Source organism: Acartia tonsa, chromosome 12 (genome assembly GCF_053477335.1).
Source record: "Acartia tonsa isolate MP-2025a chromosome 12, ASM5347733v1, whole genome shotgun sequence".
In the NCBI taxonomy this organism is placed as follows: Eukaryota; Metazoa; Arthropoda; class Copepoda; order Calanoida; family Acartiidae; genus Acartia; species Acartia tonsa.
The window spans coordinates 35,575,316-35,598,652 of NC_137271.1; the positions used below are offsets into that span (position 1 = coordinate 35,575,316).

Below are 23,337 nucleotides of genomic sequence, written 5' to 3' on the forward strand. Positions count from 1 at the left end.
GGGAGGGGACAATATTCGAATATTTAATTTTTAGGAGTCTCAGACTTTGGGTACTGGCTTAAAAGGAATGTGCAAGAATTTAGCAGTTTCTGACTGACTTTGGGTACTAGCGCACAAAATGCCGCTAACTCGTTTGTTAGTTTTAAATATTGCAGACACATATCAATAAACTTAATCTGTTATGATGTGGCTGGTTTTAAAAATTTTTTTCTCTCCAGAAAATATCATTTTATAGATAAAAACTTTATTGTGATATTTGTTTAATAAGCAATAAGAATCCAATTAAATTTTGGGTTATGGGGCTATGGGTTGAATAGGTTCCAGGGAGATTTTTTTTAGTTATTAATTACAGAATGGTTACGTCATTTTGATGTGCTGGTAATATAATTTTCAAATAAATGCTTTTTTCTTGGAACTTTCCTCTTATTTTATAGTTGTCTGTATTGTATTAACTCTCCCTTTACAATTTCCTCCATATTTTCTGGATTAATCTGGAATTTAAGGTCTTTCAGCAAATACTCTTAAATTTAATTAATTGCCCATTGTCCCCTCCCTTACTCCCTGAATAATATATCGATTGTACTATTCCTCTATAGGCAACTTTAGAATAAAAAATTTAATTGAATTTAATTTTTATTCTTAGCTGCTTATAAGTGCTTTTTTTATTTTATTCATGGTATTATTTAGAATCTAAAAAGCGCTGTTAATAGTCGCTATAATATTAAAATGACATGTTTTTTACTGGACAAAACAATAAAATTCTTACCCTTTTTTCGTTTTGATTTTATTGTTGAATATTTGTTATGGAAATGATTGCACTTGGTTTTTATGTTGTTATATCGATATAAGAATACTAGTCATGAAAACTTTGGATGCCTACTTTTTTACCAGTTTATTATATTATCATTTTTTTAGAAGTAATTAAATTGGAAAGACACGATATTTACTTTTTGCCACTTTATATATTGACTATTTTCTCAAAAATAGTCATGGTTAGCTTCTTATGCACAAAATGTCCTTGTTTTTTTTAGATTTTCAGTATCTCCGCTATTTTGTAACAATAGATCTATTATTACTTGGATGTTGCACTAGATTTATATGTACCCTAAAAAAGTGATGCTCGCAGCTGGATAGAATAAAGAGACCCCAATCCACCCCTTTTCCTCATACCCTCCCCTCCCTGTATGAACGAACTAACCAACCAATAAATAATAAATTGACTACAAATTTTCCCCTGTTAATATATCCAAGTATATTCTATATCCATTTTTGTATGAGTTTTGCTATGAATATAAGTTTTTAAAATTGATGATATTAACTTTACAGATTCTGAAGAAGAAACTGATGCCAAGTGTTCTCCCTCTGGTAGATCTACTACCAACATTCACCTCTGGCAGTTTGTTAAGGTAACACCCGTTACTACTTTAGACAACTATTCTTACTATAATATATTGTCCGAGGGAATAAATGAAGGATATTTATTCTATTTTATCAATAAAAATAGATCTTTAAATTTTAAAATATTTTGAAAGAATATTTGCTCATTAATGAAAAATTAAAATTATTTAAATTTCTACTCTGTACTTTAATTCTATTTATAAAATTAATGAATAAGAAATTTTACAATTTAATTATACAAAAGATAAGGAGTTTTTTATTTTTATTTTTTATTTCATCTGTAAAAATGAATATCATATTTTTCAAATAATTTAATTCTTTATGAATATAATTATTTGATAATATTAATTAATGATTTTAGGAATTATTATTGCAACCTGACCAGTATGGTAACTATATCCAGTGGGTTGACCGGAACCAGGGCGTTTTCAAGATTGTTGACAGTGTCAAAGTTGCCACTCTTTGGGGGAAAAGAAAGGTAATAGTTTTTCTTTATCGCAGTGTATTATAGACAGCTTTCCGCGATAAAGTAAATTGTAAAAATTATAATTCTAGTTTACCTGGCCCCGATGGTCTGCAGTTATAGTTTGCAAGTTTGAACTTTTAAGGGGAAAAAAATCCCTTTACACCCCCAATCTGCACTCATACGAATGAATAAAAGGAAGTTAGATTTTATTGTGCATTGTTCTATCCCCGTATTCCTGAATCAAATGCCACCAAGAGGATAAATTTCCAAATACAGTTTTCAAAACAGGGACGTAGGGATAGTACAATGAACGTTAAATTAAACTTCCACCGAAATAATTTGCTTCAAAATCCCTGTAATATAGCTGGCTTTTGAAAGAGAAAAAAGGGTTCAGATTAATGTAAAAATAATATTGTCATTTTCCTCCCTGATTTAAGCTAAAGTCATGCATATACAAATCTGCCAATTCATGGAAAAGAGATTAATTGTGCAAAATGTACAAACATTTTTAAATGGCCACATTTAAAGAAAATAATACAAGGAACGGATTATTGAGCTTAGTAGGAAATACTTCGAGAATTTTTTGAGAAAAAAACACCCAACACTGTTATCTTAATTTCAATACTTTAAAATCATTAACAGTTGAACGCTTATTTGAGTGTCCAAACGTTTTCTCCACTAATTGAAGTCTACTAAAGGGTAATTTTGTGAATCAATATTGGGGATGTACACCAATTCATCGGACATTGTCTTTTCCCTTTAGATCTTCATGAAAATACATTTATAACAAACTTACCTAACCAGTAAACTTTTATTTCAGAACCGTCCTGCTATGAATTATGACAAGCTATCCCGGTCTCTCAGACAATATTACAAGAAGGGTATCATGAAAAAGACTGAAAGGTCACAGAGACTGGTCTATCAGTTCTGCCATCCATACCACCTTTAAACAGTTTAGTCTATTAGTACGCTGTTTTATTGCCATTACATAACTTCTAAAGACACTGATTTATAAAAAATATTAGTGTGAATTTTTAAAAAGTGTAAAAAAACTTGAAAATATAAGACACTTGTGAAAAAAGGTGCAGAAATATTAGAACATCTTTTATGTTTCTTTTTGCTTTGCTCATGTAAATCTGTTATTTTTTGGAGTGCCAATATACAGTATTTTGAATATACATCACAAAAAAGTGCTAAAAATGTTATTGAAAAATTGGTGTATTTTGGGGGTTAAGTGAAGAAACATTTCATTGAAATTTAAACGTGAAGAATAAATGAATTATTAGTTATATCGGGATGGTGATTAACTTTTTATGAAAAAAGATTTTATCATGCTTTACTCAATATAAAAAGTTGAGTTTTGACTTTGATTGAAAACATTGCATTATTACATATTTTTTGTTGTAAATAATTTATATTTACATATTTACTAATATGTATTGTATTTTTTGCTTAAAAGGTTTAGGGCAAAAATTATAAATACCTAAAAACATATATAAAAGAAGCTAGATGTATAACTCTTAAATGTAAATTTGTAAATACTAAAACTATATACTTTCAGAATATAACAAAATTATAATACATACTTTATTGACTGATTTTGAAATATTAAAGCTTTGCTCGACATAATATATTTATCTTGAGCCTTTGATGTTTCAAATATTTTCTATGTAAACACATATTCTTATTATTTGTTGTCATTAACATATTGTAGAAAATCCTTAGAAGATCGACAGATTTTTTAAAAAATCTTTTGAACTCAGGATTTTGTGTTTTATATCTTTTTTATGTCGTGCTAAATGATCTGTTTTGTCAATGTAAAATTATATATCCTAAATATTTAAATATCCTTTGAAGATCGACAAATATTTTATTTCTTGAACTTGGGATATTTGAAATTTATTCAGTCCTTCTTATGAGAATAATGTTATTGTTATGTCTAAAAACCGCAGTGTCACAATAATTTTTTAAGGAGTATTATGACCAAACTACTTAAAAAAACAACTAACCTTCATACAGCATTAAAACTAGAAGCTCTTAGGTCTATTAGTTTTTTTTTATATGTAAGATCCTATATTTGGTCATAACCATGTTAAAAATGCTTACAAAACAGACCTTTTTCAACCTAAGATGCTGAAACAGTTTCTTCACAAGTCTAAGTAAGCTGTTATAAAAAATCTTTCTATTTCATCAAAAATTAATGAAAATACTAAAAAATATGAAAATTTGGGTGTCAGTTTTTTATATGTTAGGAGATATGGCCAAATACATGATCGAACATATAAAAAACTACGGACTTATTTACTTTTTTTTTGAAAGATTTTGTTGAGTTGTACAAATAAGCCGGCTTGGCAAATTTGGACGGAAATTAATGAAAATATATTAGGAAACTTCAGATTTAAGATACCCTCTAAATAATGTGTAATTATACAATACTGTTTAAATGTATTACATATATGCTAAAATTTAAACAAAATTTTTAAATTTTATTTCAAAGAACATTGACCTTTTAATATAAAAGTTTCATCCACAAAGTTTTGTTTTAGAGCAAATATCTTTATCCTGTTCAGATTTCCCATTAAAACATAAGTATATTGTCATAGTGTCCTTAGAATATCGCCATTTCGATAATATGTCAGCTATGACATCTTTTATCCAATGCCATATATTCGACAAAAGATAGTTTGACAGACGTAATTTACCCTTTTTTATTCGTTTTATATATCGCATATTGATAAAAAAATTACAATTTATTAATTCCACTTGTAGACAGTAAATTGTTCTTGGATCTTACTGTTGTCGGATGTCTCTTGCTGTAAAGCAACAATCAATTTAGCGGATGTTAAAACTTGCAATCTTTAATTCTTACTAGTTTTTAGCCAAGTCATTCTTTTTTTCAATTTGAATATGCTGTTTTTTAAAGGAGCCGTTTGTGGATATTTTGTTTACAAATTTCAAAAAAAATATTACCTTATATTTTTTGCAAATATGTACATTTTTAAGTCAGTTCTAGTTTTATATGATTCTGAAATTACAATCTTAAAATGGCACTTTTAAAAAATAATACTTTCCGTGCGAACTAAAAAGCATTAAGGGGTTCCGTCTTTACCATGAACTCGCCTTTATGTTTTTAGGGGGAATAATTAAATCATTCTTCTTTGTAAGGTCTTACATATTAGATGATTATTTTGAAATTTTATACACATCCTATTACTTTGCAATGCATATACTAAGATAGTACATAAAGCATAAATTGTATGCCAATTAAAATAAGAATGATTTAGCTACACTGACTAAGCTTGATTCAAATCAATGGTTTATGGTAAAATCATTTAAATAGATCAGCCGACCACCCAAAACTTTTAACCCCCACATGTTTTCCCCCCTTCTAGGTTCCTTAACCTTACTTAACCTAGCCTAAAAACAAGAAGTATTATGATAAGTCTTTAAAAAAAAGGGTAGATACTTAACGTCCTCTAAAAATTAAAAGGAATTTGTCCAACGGACTTAAATATTTAAGTATAGACAACTTGAAAGACAAGAATTAATTGTTTATTGCATTTTTAAACTTCTGCTAAACTAAATAGGATTTATTTAATCATTTGGTGAGGCTCTTCAGTAGGTTATTGTTTACTTGAGTGGACATTATAAATTTAATTTAAGAAATAATTTTTTTTAAAGATAATTCAATAAAAATGGTTTCTATTAAAGAATGGCGATTAAAAATTGAAGTTATTCTTATTTTGAATTGGTATTAAAAACAATTTGAAAGTAAGAAAGAAAAGTAGATTAAATAAACAGTACTTCAATCATTTTCCCAACTGTCATAGTAAAACAAATTAGAAGATTTTTTTATGACTCTTAATAGTATGTATATATTATGTTGTTAAATGCATTATAATCTATGTAAAATAAAATTTTATTAGAAAGATTTAAGTAAAACATAAATAAAAAAATTCATGCGTTAAAAGAAATCATTAATTGATTAAAAACTATGAATATTCCTTAGGGGCATTTTAATAGTCGAGCAAAAATGCTCTCTGTATTTTTTTGTTAAATGTTGTTGTATTATAAAATTGTTAATTGTTAAACTATCAAATCAAATACTTTTGCTTGAGCTCTGTTTTCAAAACAAAATTGCTTTCTCTATAAAATCTCTATCCTTTTGTTTTTCTTTCTTTTTTCAAACCACCGATAAATTTATAGTTTTGTTTATTGTTATGATAGTTGTAAAATGAAATAATTTAATATTTTGAGAATTATTCAAAGGGAATGGGTCACAAAAAATTGATTAAATTATACTTATAACAATAACACTTGTTTGTTAAAATTTTAAAGCTATATTTTTTTCTATTATGTTGTCATATTCTTTTTAAATTCTAGCTAGAATGTAAATCTGATTGAAATATAGCTAGATTTTCTTATTTTTATATAATTTTTTAGTGCACCTTCCCTTTAAAAACAAACAGTAACTAATTTTGCCTTTCAAACCAGTGACTTTTAAAATTTACAGCAAATTTTTTTTTCAAATTAGAAAATTTCTCTTATCTTCCATTAATTTGGTAAATATTGCTTGGTGATGGATGTAACATGATGTTGTACCTCGGGTTATATAAAATTTCTGTAAACTAAATGTTATTGAAATCATGCTGTTTGTCATATTACATGTTTGCAATAACTATACTTATTAAATAAACACAAATTTTAATTACATGTCATCTTTTTTTTTTATTCTGTTAGAAGGTTAGAGGGTAGAATCAGAAAAGAAGTATAGTAAACAAGTAAAATGAACGGAAAATTAAACTTGAGGGGTTCCTAAAAAGTTCGTCATATACTCTTCCATATTCGCGAAATACTTTTTTTCCTCCATTTAAATCAGTTGTTCGTTACTGCTAGGTAGAAAAAGTACATTAAATTCTATTTTATAAAATAGTAAGGCTATTTGTTTATCCTCCAAGATCTCACCATCAATGAACCAATTGAATTCTTCATTTTACGGAAGCTTTGTATTGGTTATCAATAGTCCTGCCTAATTCCATATTCATTTAGGGCTTGGTATGGTTTAAGGCTATTTTTGTGGCGCTTTCATTATTTTCGCTTACAAAGCCACTATATGCAACCCATAAAACAATGCTTCTTTACATTTTTTTTAGTAAACCTTTAACGTCAATGTTAAACCTTTTTCTAATACGACGTAAATAGGCAAATAAATATTATCATTTTAATGACAGATACTCATTAAAACACAGTGATAAAGACACATACATGTAAAAATTGAGAATGAAAGACGATTGTTTGGATTTAATTGTTTAGTAACCTCGCTTCATATTTTTGTTAAAATTTTGATTTTTCAAAGGCATTTGACAGTGAACTTTTATAAGACGACATTCGTAGAGAGAAATTGTGAATTTTACATAAATTGATTCAGAGACAATTTAGGGATCTCATTGGATAAGAGAATGAAAATAATAAATATAAATATCCAATGATAATCATCAAAATAACCCTTTGTGGATGAACATTGTTGGTTAAAAAGTTTAAACAGTAAACATACCTAGTTTGAAGTATTTCAAGATTTCAAATAAAGATTTCAAAAAGTACCCAAAAGGTTTAAAGCAAACGAATTTGAGAATTTGTTGAAACAATTAACTTTGGGTTTTCTAGATAAAAAATATTAATTGTTTTCTAAATTTATTAATGATAAATAAACTAATTAAATATTTTTAGCTATATCACAGCATACAAAAAACAAAATTAAGGTTATATCGGATTCCATTTTGGTTATTAATAATACTTTAGCTTGCTAGGATCAAGTGTTCCCTGAAAAATACGGAAAATCAAATTAATATATCAAGAAAGAATATTTGGTTAACAGTTGGAAAGCAACTAGCATGTTTAAGGATGATTGAGAAATACTAATAAAATAAAGAAGAAATCTTAATAAACAGTAAATGTAATGAAAGAAAACTATGTAGAATAGGTTTTATCCTTACACAAAAGTATCAGGTTGTACATTTATATATGTGTCTATCTGTCTGTAGCGAAGAGCTAACCGCTGTACCTAAATGGTTCTTCTTTTAATAAAGCCAAGGGAAGATCTTAAACTTATTTAAGAAGGTGAACTAAAAAAAAATTTTGGAAGAAGAAAAAAACTTACTCCTCTAATGATTGAAATTTGTTGAAGAATATTTCTAACTCTTTCTTCTGCCTCTCGTAACTCAACTATCAACCGAGTCTTTCCAAGAATAAATTCCCTAAAAAATAAAATCATAAGTTATACAAAAGCAATTTATGTTCTTTCATATCAGTAAAAAACAAGGATGACAACATAAGTAGCAAAGCACAAAAAATCATGGATGGACACACATAGAAAGTAAGTTAAAAAGTAGATGTTTAGTTGTCATAAAAAAAGAAGACAGACTATGCGATAAATCATTTAAAAAATCACAAAATCTTTTAAAAGATAATATATTTATTGTAACATCGAATTTCACTGAAATATCTGTAATATATCCTTAAAAGCAGCTAAGAAAATAGCGTATTGACTTACCGTCGGACTCAAAAACAGACATACAGACAGTATAAACTATAGAGTAGCTTCGCCACTAAAAAAATTACTGACCTGTAACTATTCTTCTCTTTTGGTTCCAAATGTTTATCAACAATCTTCCAAACATCCAGTGACCTCTTCTGAACACCTTCAGACAAATATCGAGCTTCCTAGATTTTAACAAGAATTATAATAAACAAAAGTAGTGTAGCAAAGAAATCAAAATTTATCCTTTTAAATAATAGTTTTTCTCTTTTAAAAACATAATAATTTCCATCAAATGCCATGGAGAACATGAACTAAATTACACTGTTTCCCAACGTTGTTTGGGTACTTTTCTTGAATTTTAATTCGATGTTTCTAAAAGGGAAGTGTTCAAACTTGACAATCAAAAATTTATATTAATTATTAAGTTTTTTTCGTCTGTAGCCTAAGATTTCGATAAACACTGAACCGATTGATTTGTCCATTGAGCTTCACATAGGTTTTATGGCTATTTGATTGCTTAGATTTAAGTATCGGAAAGGTTTGAGGCTATTTGTCAGCTTTTCCTAATCCTCTGACTACAGAGCTCCTAGCTGCTAGATCTACAACCCTAATATAAAATATATATTTGAACCTGTAATTGCTTCATTAATTTTTCTTTTTTGTATAAACTCTGATTTTGAGTGATTTCTGCCATTGATACACAGTTTTCTAACTGCAGCAGGCCACCTGAAAAAATGTAGTGTAAGAATTGGAATAACGCAAAAATTAGGCGTTTTTTTGCAGCTTTTATTATCAGATGTGGTTGAGGGGTTCATAATAATACCGAAGAATCTCTGTAACCGCTGAACCTATATGGTTCTCCTTTATGTTGTAGCTTCTAATAGGTTCTGGGAAGGTTAATAGCTGTTTTAAGAGAGGGTATTCGCCTTTAGAAAACAATTACCCATCCCACCCCCCATTTTTTAACTCTTTAGGGGGTCGACTCCCCCTCCCACTAGGGCTCCTAGAGCCCTCTATGGCCACAGCTAAAAGTTTAATTATTAAAGCTTCGCATTAGTGTGTTGTTGTCTGTCTCTGGTTTATTTTAAGATTATTAGGTACAATATGACTTTTAGTGGGATATAAAAGAGATGTGATAATATAGAGGAATATTTTTTTTTTAAATACGGTTATTTATTAACAGAGTTCAAGGGGATGGGGGGTTAAAGGGGCGTTTACCCTCTTAATTTTAATTGGAAAAAATCAGATTTAACTTCCCCCAGTCCCCCCAACTTGGTAGTGTTACAGGCACCAACAAAAGTTTTGAAACCCCCCCAAATTTTTTTTCGGAGCTTCGCAGTTAATTCAGTTAATTTATTTGGTATTTAACTTTTTCAAGATAGAGGAAATGGAGAAAAAGGCTTCTCATTCAATTGTGCTTTACAAGGAAGATTTTTCTTTTTGTACTTACATGTATCCACCTCCCATACATAACTCCCCCCCCCAAACCCAAAATATGTAAATCTATTTTTATTATCTCTTTTATAATATAAACTAGAGATTGAGAGTGGTAAATGACATGGCCAAAGTTTTTACCACCTTATTACAAGATATACACTGCTATGTGTGTTATGGTATCTTTGGATTGAGCCATGTTGAAAACCAGAAACTGGACCAAAACAAAAGGTTTTTTTAGTACTTATCCAAAATGGTGAAACATAGTTGTATTTTGTCAAAATTGGCGTTTTGATTCTTTGTTTATCAAAACCAAAACCTAAATTAAAATGTATCATATTGTCACGTTACTGTATCTCAACGTGGATAAACCGGTGGATACCCTACTATGAATACAACATTAAATGCCATATCTAACAGAGAATTTTTCTTTTATCTAAGTCTGTCTGTTACAATTTTACAAAAATCTATAATAACAAGGCTAACTTTATTTTTTACTCTATGTTTGAAAATAATTATCAAAACTTTTTGACAAAGTTTGTCAACAAACAAAGTGCAGAGCGTGTTATTTTAATTTTGGGTACCATTGTAAATGAGAATCTATTGTCCTCTCCCTCCCTAGAAATATTGTAAGTCCTTCAGGATATTAAAAAGATCATGGGACAACAATTATTTATTGGAATATTTATAATACAAAGTAGCTTGATGTGTGTCCGTCCGTCCGTCCGTTTGAAGCTTAAGATCTCGGTAACCACTGAACCGATCGGATTATACTCTTCAAGGATTATACCTACTGCTCCTGTGGTGTTTTTAGGCTATTTATGGGCAAAGCTGCTAGTATATTTATATAACAGCAACAGGATGTGTGTCATTACTGGGGGGATCTAGCTAACCACTGAACCGAATTATAAAGAAAGTAGTGGTTTTACTTACTTGAAAGAATAAGAAAAAGCCTTGTAATTCTTTCTATATCATCGCAAAGTCCAGTATATTTTCTAAATTCTGTAGTATCACAACTTTTTTCTATCTAGAATAATATACATTTTTTAAATTTTGAAAATATTTTTATCAGAGCAGATATTCAGTGGTCATAAAAAGAGGGAAGGAAAATGAGATAAAAATAGATAATTACGAAACCTTTATAAATTAATAAATGATAAATGTCTTTCGTCGTAGAATAACGGAAAGAATAGCGTAAGTTGTATACTGGATGCTTTTTGGCTACGAGTATCTTAACAAAAAAAATCAGCATGCTGTGTTTAGTGCCCTAGTAAAATTGGGGATAGATGACACAGCTTTTGACCTACCTGTTCTATTTACGTCATAGTAGATGGAAAGAGAAAGGGAAGGATGAAAGGAATCCTCTAGAAAAGAGATGGGATATAGGGTATTTCATAATGTCAATATAATAGGTAGGCCAAAAGTAGTAACATCAATCCCCATTTTACTAGGGCACTATAGACAGCTACGAATTGTAGAGTAGCTTTACTATTAAAAATATAATAGTGAGAGTTAAAGAGGACACTTTGGGTGGAGCATACTATGTATTATAATTGAGGAAGATTAATTTGACGTCTATTGTCCTATCCCTAATAAATATATTTTTTTTCTGAAAAAAAACTAGTGTCAGATATCAGGCATCTAAAGGGATAAGACAATTGTTGATGAATTGATGTAAATCCACAATGATCATATACAAAATTATCCATCTGTAGATTAAAATTAGTAATTGAAACGTTTGGACACTGAACCAAGTCTAATAAACAGCCCAATGTCCTCTCCCTCCCTGGTCAGATATACTAGTATCAACTTTAATTGACAGGGTTTACTGACAACCACCAACTTCTTTACAATAACTTTTCAGAGATGTTTTCTTTTTCTTATTGTCATACTAGAGAAGTAAAGTGAGGGAGTTCCAAACAAAATTTATAGGTTTTATTCTAAACTATTGGGGTTGGCAATCTGTCCTCTTCTCCCTAAAAATAGACTGAAACCTGACTAAGAAAATAAACACATTTTCTGAAAATTTTAAGTTAATAAAATTACTGAACCTACAAATTTTCCAAACTTCGATAAATTTAACATATGATAACAATAATTTGATTTTCAAATATAACTGACTTTTATCAAAGTATACTGAACAAGTAAGATATGTCCAAAAGTAGAATAGAAATATTAACCTTACAAGAAGCAAAATAGGATCATAGAAAGAAAACAAAGTCATTCTTAGAATTTGTCAGACAAAGGACATTAGCCACCTCCCTTAAGTTAGATTTTGCTAGATGAAGGACATAAACAGCCTTAATTAGACCAATTTCCAGTGACTTCTGTTCTAATTAGGAATAACTTTGTTTTCTTTCCATGATCCGCAAAATATATTATTTTTTTCAATTGTAAATATTAAATTTTAACCATAGATAATTACAGATAATTGGGACCTATTTAGTATTTAATAAACTCTAAAAAAACATAATAAAACAAGGATGTTAATTTTAGTTATAGAGTATCTGCTCTTATAACGATATTTACCTTTCCCTCTAATTCTCTTCCAAGTAACTCATTGGCCTAAAATAAAAAGATTAAATCATAAACGTGTAGAAGAAGTTGTCAATTTCCCACTCTTGAATTGAATTGAAATTTGGTACGCCTGCATTCCCCTTTTTAACACCCAAGAAATACAGACCTACGGACACCACTGGATGAAATCATATAATTTTTTTGCAAAGCTTGCCTTTTTTTGCAACTATTGATCACTTAAACACATTACAGGTATGACAACATTTGGAAGTATTTGTAAAAATATAATATTTTATTTAGTTATATTTTAAGATTAATAACGTTACAGACAATCACATGATTAAGTGAGGAAAACAAGTATTTTAAATTTGTAATTTAGATGGCTCCACCTGAATTTCTCTTTCAATCTCCAGTTTTCTGTTTAAAAAATTATTTTAATTACAAAAAAAAGTATTTATTTTCCCTTTATTCAAAGCTGGCTTAAATAACAATATCTCCCATCCATTCCCTTACCCCATCCTGTACCCTCCTACTGGATAAATTCACTGACCAATAAATGAGGTCTATATTAGCTAGTTATCTATTATGATACAACGTTGAAAGAAATAATTTTTTCCTTGCTCTCCAAAAGTCAATTCTTTTCCATAAACATTCTGTTAATTCCTGAAATACGTATATTTATTTCTCATTGAGGTTATTATTTAATACTTATATTTGCGGGATGTTTTATATAATAAAATCTTCCAATTTTTAACTTATACAAAACGGCCTGCTTTATTGCATCAAGATCCATGACAGATCTATATAGGAAATAAATGTCTATAAATGAGCTCAAGTTTTCCAAATGTTAGGTGTTTAAAACTCATAGTTCTCCAATAATCCATAATAAACTCTTATTGACCAGAACAATAACTAAACATTTTAACCCTTTCAGGACGATAATTTGAAATAAAAAAAATATTAGGATCCTGAAATATTTTAAAGAAAGAGAGGCAAAATTATAAATACGGTTTTAAACAAAAATAATGAAATTTTAAAAAAGAGTGGGGGTTCGTCATCTTGGCTATATAGGAAACTAAAAGAGAAGGTCAAATATTATCTACGTAATAATATCCGGGTATTATGAAATAAAATACAATTTGAGATAAGATTTTAAAGTAATATAGATCGTATTTTATATCGTAAAACTAAAAGAAAGTAAATAAAACATTGCATAAACCTAGCCAATAGCGAGATAATTATATCGAGCTAACTCTAGTGATAAATATGGTAGAATTAGATTTTTAGAAATAATATCACAATAAAGGAACAATCCGAATGTATTATTGGTCAGAACGTGTACACTCTTTGGTACGAAAGGCTATTTACTTTTTTCATTCATATAATAAGTGTATTTGGTAGAAATCCCTTTATTGTTGGACGTATTATTGTGTCATAGAGCCCATCTAGGGAAATATATCTATTAATTTTATTCTAACTGTTCTAAAGTGAAGATGTTTTACATGTAGAGCATGCTTTCACGTCCTACTGAGACAAAAAAGACAAGGGTATGTTTTTTACTTTTCTTTGCCATATTACAAAATGCATGCTTCCCTTTTTATGTATATAATTGTCTACGTTTTTAAATGGCAACTCTTTTGGAAAAGCCATGTTGAAGAAATAACGCAGTGTGTAACATCCAGGAAGGGAGGGTATATTAGGCTATTTTTTTTGCACTGGTCCCCAAAGTTTTATTATAAAGGCTTCTTATTCTTTGGCTTATCAACTTTATTAAATTTTGATTTGTTGGTTTATTAAGTTGAGTGTCGAAACCTTTTAACTACAAATTTTATGTTACAGATTGGGGGATTTTGTACATCATCGTTTGGGATGTACATCAATTTTTCTACAATAGTCTTATCCCTTTAGATCCCTGAGTAACAATCAGAAAGATTTCAACAAAGACTAATATTTAACTAAGGTAATCTGGTAATAGGGTTGACTTTCAAAAGTAAACATACTCACACTCAAAATAGATATCTAACTGAGTTTGGGCCTTAAATATCATAATGTTAACAATCAAACTGTGGGATTGATACTTAAATTTTGAATTAATGTTCAATAATTTTTTAAAGAATTATTGCAACACAGTTTTCAGAAAAGTTATGGAATGACTCTACTGAATGAAAGCTGGATCTTTAAATTGTTTTGTGGTGCGCTGAATCGGGGCGATCCTGTTCGGCGCACCTATATATTATTATATTTCAATCTTTAAATCAAAATGGAATGGGCGAATCAGCGCTCCCAGTGGCGAAACCGGGTTGAACTGGATCGCCCCGATTCAGCGGACCACTAAACGATTTAAAGATCCAGCTCAGTATGACAAAAATGTCTTCAAAATGATTGAAAATTTTTAGCAAATGTTTGATGAAATCTTTAGTATTGGCCTCAACAACGATTCTAGAATAAACTTAAGGATCGACTTGACTGCAACGAGAGTAAAATGAATTTATCATGGCAGAAATGTTTTCAAAATGATTGAATATTTTAAGCAAAATTATTGAAAATTATAAGGCTAAATCTAATGTTTTTTTTAGTATTGGCCTCAACAACGATTCCAGAATAAATTTAAGGATCGACTTGACTGCAACGAGAGTAAAATGAATTTATCTTGACAGAAATGTCCTCTTTTCTGCAAATATACACGGTAAAACTAAATATGTATAATATATATGTGTGTCAGAGAGTATATACCAATTGGTTTAAAAGTACATTTCATAGTTTTTTAATTTAGTTACACAAATTTTTATGGCTTCTAAAATTCAATTTAACTTCTTTATCTATTGATGGGTTTTAAATTTCAAACAAACAAATTAACTAATTAAACTGCATTTACCAGCTAAACAAGGATGACAACATCCATAAGTAGCGAAGCTCAAAAATTATGAATGGATATCGGAAAAAAAATTACTAAAAAGCAGTTTCATACAATAAACATTAATTTTTAAAAAATAGGGAAATAAGGAAACCTTAAAAATCACGCAACCTTAAAAATCACGAAAATCTAGGAATCGATCTAGCATCGCAATTTATCGACAAATCTTAATGAAACATGATAAAAATATGTAGAATATGAGCATATTCAATTCCTGATAATTTCAGCCGCAAATCATGAAAAGGAATCGAGAAAACCATAGAAAACCTAAAAACCTAGGAATCGATCTAGCACCCCAACTAATAGAGAAACCGTAATAAAACTTAAGGAAAATATGTAGAATGTATTTTTAGGCAATTCCTGAAAATTTCAGCCCATTATCTTAAAAAGGAGTTGAGAAAATTACGAAAACATGAAAATCTAGGAATCGATCTAGCACCCCAAACAACAGACAGATGGACAAAATAATGTATAGATTATATGGGCATATGTTATAAGAATCTTCACTAAAAATTTCAGCTGTCTATCTTTTCTAGGAGCCGAGAAAATCACGTTTCCCCCTATTTGTCTCAGACGGACAGACGGTCAGACGGACGGACATTTCGAATTATAGAGTAGCTTCGCTACTAAAAAAGAATCAAATTTTCAATAAAAGTATTGTTAGATTGATATTTATGAGCAGGGAGAAAGGAGGAAGGGGAGATTGGGCTATTTTTTACCACTAGTCCCCAAGATTTTATAATGTTTTCTTATTCGTTGGTTAGCTAACTTTGAAGAATTTCATTGAATTTTGATTGTCCGACTCATTTAGTTGATCGTACAAACGTTTCAATCGCTAACTTTATCTACATAACGGGTAATTTTGTGTATCATCATGGGGATGTACATCACATATAAGCCATTGTCTTATCCCTTTAGATCCCTGATTTATGCGTCTCTTATAGACATAACTGTCCATTATTTATTCACCTTAAAGTACCAAATCTTTGAATATATTTATTCTGTTGTGTAGTGTAGTATAAAGCTTTACTTGATTAAGCTAAACTAACATTTTCTTAGTTTTCTCATTTGTCTCAGAATAGTTATTTCTCGCATCGTATTATAAACGGCTTTCCGCAGATATAGAAAGTACAATTATGAGATTAAAACTAGTTTTTTAGCCTCGAGGTGCCGAAGGCACCGGCTAAAAAAACTGGTTTTAATCTTATGATAGTACATTTATAATTATATTCGTAGAATACTGAATATAATACGATGCTAGACTTAGTTTTTTTCGTATGGATGAGAACCGGTTCCTATCCACCGGATTCGAATGAATACGAGAAAAAGTATAAAGTAATCAAATTTAACGAATATCTTGATTTTATTTGCATTGAAGAAGGAATTGATATACTATTACTTGGATGATGCACCATATTTTCATGTACTCTAATAAAGTGATGCTCGCAGCTGGCTAAAATAATGATACCTCCCATCCACCCACTTATGCCGTCCCCCTCCCGCCTACTGGACGAACGAACTAACCAATAAATGAACAATTAACACGACAAATTTCTTACTGTTGGCATATCCACATGTTCTATTTATATCCATTGAAGAACAACGATTATATCTGTCCATCAATCCGTCCGTCTGTTTGTAAGTCGGTCTAATAGAAGTTATAGGGCTCATTAAATAGGCGGATCGATTGATTTCTGAATTTCACAGGACCCGAAAACCTTTCCTGGGAAATTGCAAGTATTTATACAGTAAACCTTTAGACTATAAACTTTAATTTTACAAAAAAAAGTAAGGAAATTTTTTTTTGAATTTTTCCCGTACTTTTTGTAGCAAAGCTTTTCTACAAATAATCTCTTTTATATGGATGTTCTTAAATTTCAATTTAAACACCTTTTTTAGTAGCTGCTATATTAATAAGTCTGTCTTTAAACATTTACATCTCTATTAGTTACTTAAAACCTCCTTATTTATTGATAAGCTTAGCAAAACATTTATAGATTTTCTGAATTTTTTAAAATTAGTATTACTATGAAAATTAAATTTGCTGATACTTATGTATATAGAATGTAAACTGCTAAATTGTATTTTCAAAATCAATAAAAAATAAGATATTTTCCAAATATGGCTTCGTAACCGACATAGAATAAGGAGGAATAGAAATGAAAACCCTAAATATTTCTGGGAAATTTGAAGGAATCTTTGACTTGCGCAGTAAAGACAATAATGATAAAGTACAAATCACAATGACTAGTTGGACAAAACTAGAAAAGTTTAATTTGTATCAACATCTAATATAAGAAACATAAGAGCGCAACCTAGTTTTATGATATAAATACTGAGACCAATTTTTTTTGTAAATTTTCTTACATAATTATTTTTTTAAGGCTTAATATGCACATTAAATTTATTTTTAATCCATTGTGAATAGGGAAGAGGAAGCTGGATTCTTGGCTACATGGCTTTTAGTAAATCATTGGAAAAGAAATTTATTTTGAATATTTTTTCTGAATAATTACTGAAATCATGTTATTTACTAACAGCCTTGTAGCCGTTTTGGTCTTTCAAAAGTTCCAATTTTACTTCAGGCTAGCCAGGCAGAATCTTCTACCTGGATTCTATTCTATACTTTATCTTCTTTGGTAACCGATCAATATTTGAAGTGGTTGTGAGTCATACTAAAAAAATACTACAATTTTCCATGAATGATAAAATAAAAATTGGGGTCAATTTAATCTATTTTACATTTCCCACCCATGGAAAGTTGTCTATAATACGATGAGATAAATACATATATTAATGAATAATTGTTGAAGAATGATTACAATACGACGAAAAAAAAACTTAGTAAGCAATATTATTGTATTAAAGATTATGGTAAGAATTATATATCAGCTTATTTTTATCTTAAAGGTCAAGATAATAGAACAAGAATAATTTTACATCCGAAGAAAAAAAGGGACTGAAAAATTACAATGGCACTCAAAGTTTTATATAAGAATCTTTCATTTGTTGGCTTAAATCTTTGGGCACTTTTATTATTTTCTGATTTAATTCTTAGTGTCTAAACCTTTTAATAAAAAAAATGTATCTACAGAAGTGGTATTTCTTATCATTATTTGGGATGTCCATCAATTATCGTCTATTGTCTTATCTCTTAAGATACCTGATTACATCTACAAGTATAAATATGTAGCAATAATTATAATATAAAAAAATTAGTTAGGTAAAAAGGGCAAAGAGTGTCTAGAAAAATAGCTTAAATCCATAGAAAACCCAATCGGTTCAGTTGTTATTCAAATCATAAGCTTCAGCCAAAAAACCTTACTACTTTATAAATAGGATATTAACTGACCTTGTACTGATACTTTACAGGACAGTCATGATCTTGAGTAGAGTGCCCAAACCTATAATGAAATCTAAGCTTTCATACAAAGTACCACGTTGAGCACTGATAAAACCTCCCTAATTTTAAAAATAAATTGAAATAAGGGAGGGGGGGGGGGTAGAGGAACCTAGTAATAGTGTCTAACTTTTTATCTTTGTGACCACACTTATTGGATTTAACCAACCAAAGAATTTTTTATCCAATCTTAACCAGACAAATGCCATCTAGCTAAAAAAGATGCGTAGATTTCATTTCTGGCAACCAGAAAATCCGCAGAAATCGAATTAACGAGATCCAAAAAAGTTTCATTAAAAAAAACCTTACACCAAAAAGAACAAACAATAAATATAACGACGACTTAGTTTCTTTTTCCTGTTTAATACGAATTTTTTTAATTAATTTTTAGACATGCATGTATTTTATAATATTCTTTTCTGAGAAACATAAAAAGGACATGAACAAAAAGCTACTTTTAGTTCTAATGAAAGATACTCTTTTTTTCTTGTAATAAAATTACTTTTGTACATTAAAAAAACCCGCATTGTCTCTATTTTATATTTAAACATGCATGTCGTAATGATTAAAAAATCCAGCCATTTGATATACCAAGAAAGAAAAAAAAGAATATTTTCTCCCTGTGGGCAAAAGAAATTTTTAATTGTAAGGGTGAAAAAATGGTTTTTGAAAAATATAGTGAATTATTAAAAAGTGAGGTGACATAGTAATATAAAAATAATCGGGTGTAGTCCTTTTTGTAACATCGCACTTTATGGGGCGATTCTTTGTATTTAAAACAGTAGCTTATCCCCTATTTCTAGCCCTTGCGGGGGGGGGCTCTAACCCTGCGGAGCCAATTACCTAACCCTGTGGGGAAATCACCTAACCAAATATAACCTAACCTAACCTAAAATAACCTATAAAAAGCCATTTTAAAAATACGACGAATCACCCCTTATGGGGCCATGTTACGAAAGGGACGATTCCCAAATAATTAAATATGTTTTTTTTGTGGGACAGTCATTCATTTAGTAGCGAAGCATTGTTATGAAAATTAAATGCTATTAATTTTTTCAGCAGCTTATTTGTAATGGCTCCAATACTGTATACTAAGTCTGTATGTTTATTAGCTCTCTCCATTTCTTCTTTTTGGTATTAAATCTTGTTAGATAAACTTTTTTTCTGTACTGAGAATTTTTAATTTTTGATTACTTTGTTTCCAAGTGACATAAAACTAATTACTGATTAAAACTGTGTCTTATTTATGCATAATTTTTTTCACTTTGGGACACCCTAAACAGGTTAAAAATGAAAATACTTTGTTTTGTCAGGTATGTCCAAGGGTGTGTTTATTGTTTACCCCCCTCCCCACATACACACACCCAAAACGCATTTGGGGATGTCATAGGCACCATGTATATTTAAGAAGAAAAAAATGTTATTTTACTCATCCCCCCCCCCCAACCAAAAAATTTACCAACAACCATTTTGGTGGAAGTATTTACCCTCCCTTCCCCAAATAAAATAGGATTTTAAAGAATTTCGTCTTTTTATCTCCCCCACCCAAATAAAAAAGCTTTGATGTCCATGATCATGGCTCTAAATACAATATAGTTCACCTGATAAAAACAATGTAATAGTTTGTTGGATCATATGGCCTTTAAAGTAAACAATGCATTGGGTTTGTCCAAACAATGTCTGTATCAAGACATTAATAATATTTTTAGGTGTTTCTAAACAAATTATATTCTAAGACAAAAAGAAGTAGGATTGTCTAAATTATTTTTAAAAAACGAAAAACAGTTAGCTTGCACCATAAAAATATCTGTTTTGATAAATAATCTTATCTTATATCATACAGGGTGTTTTTTTTTAATAGGACAAAAGTATTGCTTAACCCATTTGTGCCGAGCGCCACTTTTATGGGCTGATCGAGCTAAAAATCTCAGGCAAGCTTTATAATGGTAAAAAACATATTTTTTTTTGTTTTGCTCTAGTGGCGTGCACAGGAAAGTTGCAAAAAAAAACCGGCAAAAAAATGAAAAATGTAATTTTTGAACGCCCAAAGTGAGATGAACACTTTTTAGAACTTTGATACGATCCGTAATTGAAAACTACACAACCTCATGTAATCTATAGAGCTAAAAGTAATATACGAAGCGATTTATATCCAATTTAGTGTTTCGGCTATAGGTGCTGCCGTTTTCGGTTTAAAAAACCCGTTTCTTGAAGTTTTAAAACACACACACTACAAAAAAAGAACATATAAAAATTGGGTAATACATATCAGAAAACGAGCATAAAAATATTGGAGATCACATATAGAGATTACTAGGGTATACTGAATAGGGTGGCTCAAGAATAATAAATCATAAAAAAATATTTAATGGTTGAAAAGTTAAAACCGGGTAATAAAACCAAAACCGAGCAGGGTTTTAAAACTGTCAGGCATTTATAACCATGCCGAACCGGGTCATAATAGGGCGTAAAAAAACAATAAAAAAATCATATAAAAAATAATAATTTGAATAAAACGAATTCACAAATAGATGTAATTGTCAATAAACATTAGATTTCACGAAAAAAATCAGCAACTTTACTATAAAAACAAAAAAGTTAGAAAGGGTATTTTGAATTCACCAAAATTTTTGTGGTTTTCAAATTTTGTTGAGCTATACCGGCAAACGGAAGTAAGCAAAACTGCCTGCTCCAGGGGGAAATGAAAACCAGGGTAGTAGAGGGGGGATTCATACTGAGAATGATGCAATTTGAAGACTGGAAACCATTTTTTTTTAACATTTTCTTGAACCGGGTGGAACCGGGTTTTAATACCCGGTTCGTCACTAATGGTTTAATATAAACCACTTGCCATTGACAGAAAATAATAATCTATATCTTAATTTCTTTATTGGGTTGGGGCAATTTGTATAACAAAATAATACTTGGCGATTTTCAACAAATTATGTCATAAAAACCAATTTTTCCAAAGTACCTATTTTTGGAAGATTTTTGAATCATGACCAATTTAAAGAGTGTGCAAAAATGCACATATTTTTAAAATTCAAATTGCGCGGCTTGTGTTAATAGCAGAAAAATGTTATGCATATCGTTAGAATCATCATAAACTCTACAGATTGACCATCAAAAAAGCATTTCTTTTACATATAAAAAACTACTTTTCAAATTTTACTGAATGCATTTTCTTATAATCAATTTCCCTCCCCAATTGTTAAATGTTTAATAAAAGTTTTTTAGCTGTAACTTTTTTATTTTTTAACCTATTTTAAAAAAATAAAAAGTGTTTGATTTCTGTTTATGTAAACTTTTGATCTACTACTATGTTTTATATGATTTCTTTGTGTAAGGGTGTTTTTGCATTATACACTATTCTAAAAATGCCTTTTAGAACAAGTGAAAAAAGTGCTTTCAGCATGAAGAAAATTTCTTGGAAACATCTTTATATAAGTTTTATAAAAAGTATTGAAATTAAAAAGAAAACACACAATTTTATTTTAAAAAAGCATTTTTCTTTAAAATTACTTTTTCCTCAGCCACTTTTTCAAATATTTCTCAGATTTTCAAACGTAGCTTCTATACTACAAATAGCATGAATATGATACATATATTTCCAAAAACTAGAGTTTATGACAATTCAAATGGTATGCATAACATTTTTTACTATTAGCACACGCCATGCAATTTGATTTTTAAAAATGCATGCATTTTTGCCCACACTTTAAATTGGTCATGATCAAAAAATCTTCCAAAAATAGCTACTTTGAAAAACCGGTTTTTAAAGCATAATTTGTTGAAAATCATTAAATATTTTTTTCTCATACAAACTGCCCCAACCCAATAAAGAAATTAAGATATAGATTATTATTTTCTGTCAATGGCAAGTGGGTTATAGTAAGCAATACTTTTGTCCTATTAAAAAAAACACCCTGTATTTGTATATATGATAAAAAAAATGGTATTGCATAATACATTTATTTTTACATTTTACATATTTTTCCCTCTGCAGCCGAATTTTATGTGTTTAAATTGGTAATAGCTATTCAACATATTTATGTTAATTCATTGATATATTGTAAAGAATTAATTTCAAGTGCCAGTGCACAGCAAAAGTTATCAGCAAAAACTATTATCAGCTGTTGCAAGCTACTCATCCTTTCACATATAAAAGGAATATTCTTAGGAAAATTGATTACTTTAATTATTTAAAGTTTTATTTATAACCAAAAGTCTGTCTCTTCTTTTCATACATATATAAAAATATCTGTATCTTTATTAACATATCTATGTTTCCATGTAATAATGTATGTATGTATTTAACCATTTATATCCTATTATATAAAGTAGTAAGTTTTTTGTAGTAAACCTTCATATATGCCCTGAAATAGTTTTAGGCTATTTCAGTTTTATAAATAAGTCTGGGTATTGTTTTTTCTGCACTTTCATATTCCTTCGATTATAGAGCCCCTAGATGCAAGAGGTGCAACCTCTAGTAGGTTTTATAATGTTATTTTCATTATCAAGCAGAGGGCATGCACAAAAATTTATGGCCTTTTAGCTCTAATAGGAAGTGAGATAATAGGGGGGGGGGGCATTGAACGCCCCCCCCCCCTCCCCCTGGCCGATAAAGGTGCGGCAAGAGGCCCAACTGTTAAGGGTTAAGCTTTGGAAGG

The 23,337-nt window shown here is 29.5% G+C and overlaps 2 protein-coding genes across 7 annotated transcripts in view; one reads left to right on the plus strand and one right to left on the minus strand.

Moving 5' to 3' along the window:
* LOC145333075 (DNA-binding protein D-ETS-4-like) overlaps positions 1-6,575 on the plus strand; it is a 50,949-nt gene extending 44,374 nt beyond the window's left edge. For 4 of the 5 annotated variants that reach the window (XM_080178224.1, XM_080178221.1, XM_080178223.1 and 1 more), the window contains exons 13-15: positions 1,327-1,406; positions 1,760-1,876; positions 2,685-6,575. In XM_080178224.1, coding sequence (XP_080034350.1) covers positions 1,327-1,406; positions 1,760-1,876; positions 2,685-2,813 — 326 coding nt within the window. In that variant the 3' untranslated portion in view covers positions 2,814-6,575. The remainder of the gene's footprint in view (positions 1-1,326; positions 1,407-1,759; positions 1,877-2,684) is intronic. The other variant, XM_080178222.1, reaches the window with a different exon arrangement.
* Positions 6,576-7,542: 967 nt separating this feature from the next.
* LOC145333062 (uncharacterized) overlaps positions 7,543-23,337 on the minus strand; it is a 32,875-nt gene continuing 17,080 nt past the window's right edge. For both annotated transcript variants that reach the window (XM_080178209.1, XM_080178208.1), the window contains exons 12-20: positions 18,620-18,671; positions 12,970-13,016; positions 12,743-12,770; positions 12,366-12,401; positions 10,770-10,863; positions 9,034-9,128; positions 8,487-8,584; positions 8,022-8,118; positions 7,543-7,684 (exon numbers count right to left, since the gene is read on the minus strand). In XM_080178209.1, the coding sequence (XP_080034335.1) occupies positions 7,649-7,684; positions 8,022-8,118; positions 8,487-8,584; positions 9,034-9,128; positions 10,770-10,863; positions 12,366-12,401; positions 12,743-12,770; positions 12,970-13,016; positions 18,620-18,671 (583 nt within the window). In that variant the 3' untranslated portion in view covers positions 7,543-7,648. The remainder of the gene's footprint in view (positions 7,685-8,021; positions 8,119-8,486; positions 8,585-9,033; positions 9,129-10,769; positions 10,864-12,365; positions 12,402-12,742; positions 12,771-12,969; positions 13,017-18,619; positions 18,672-23,337) is intronic.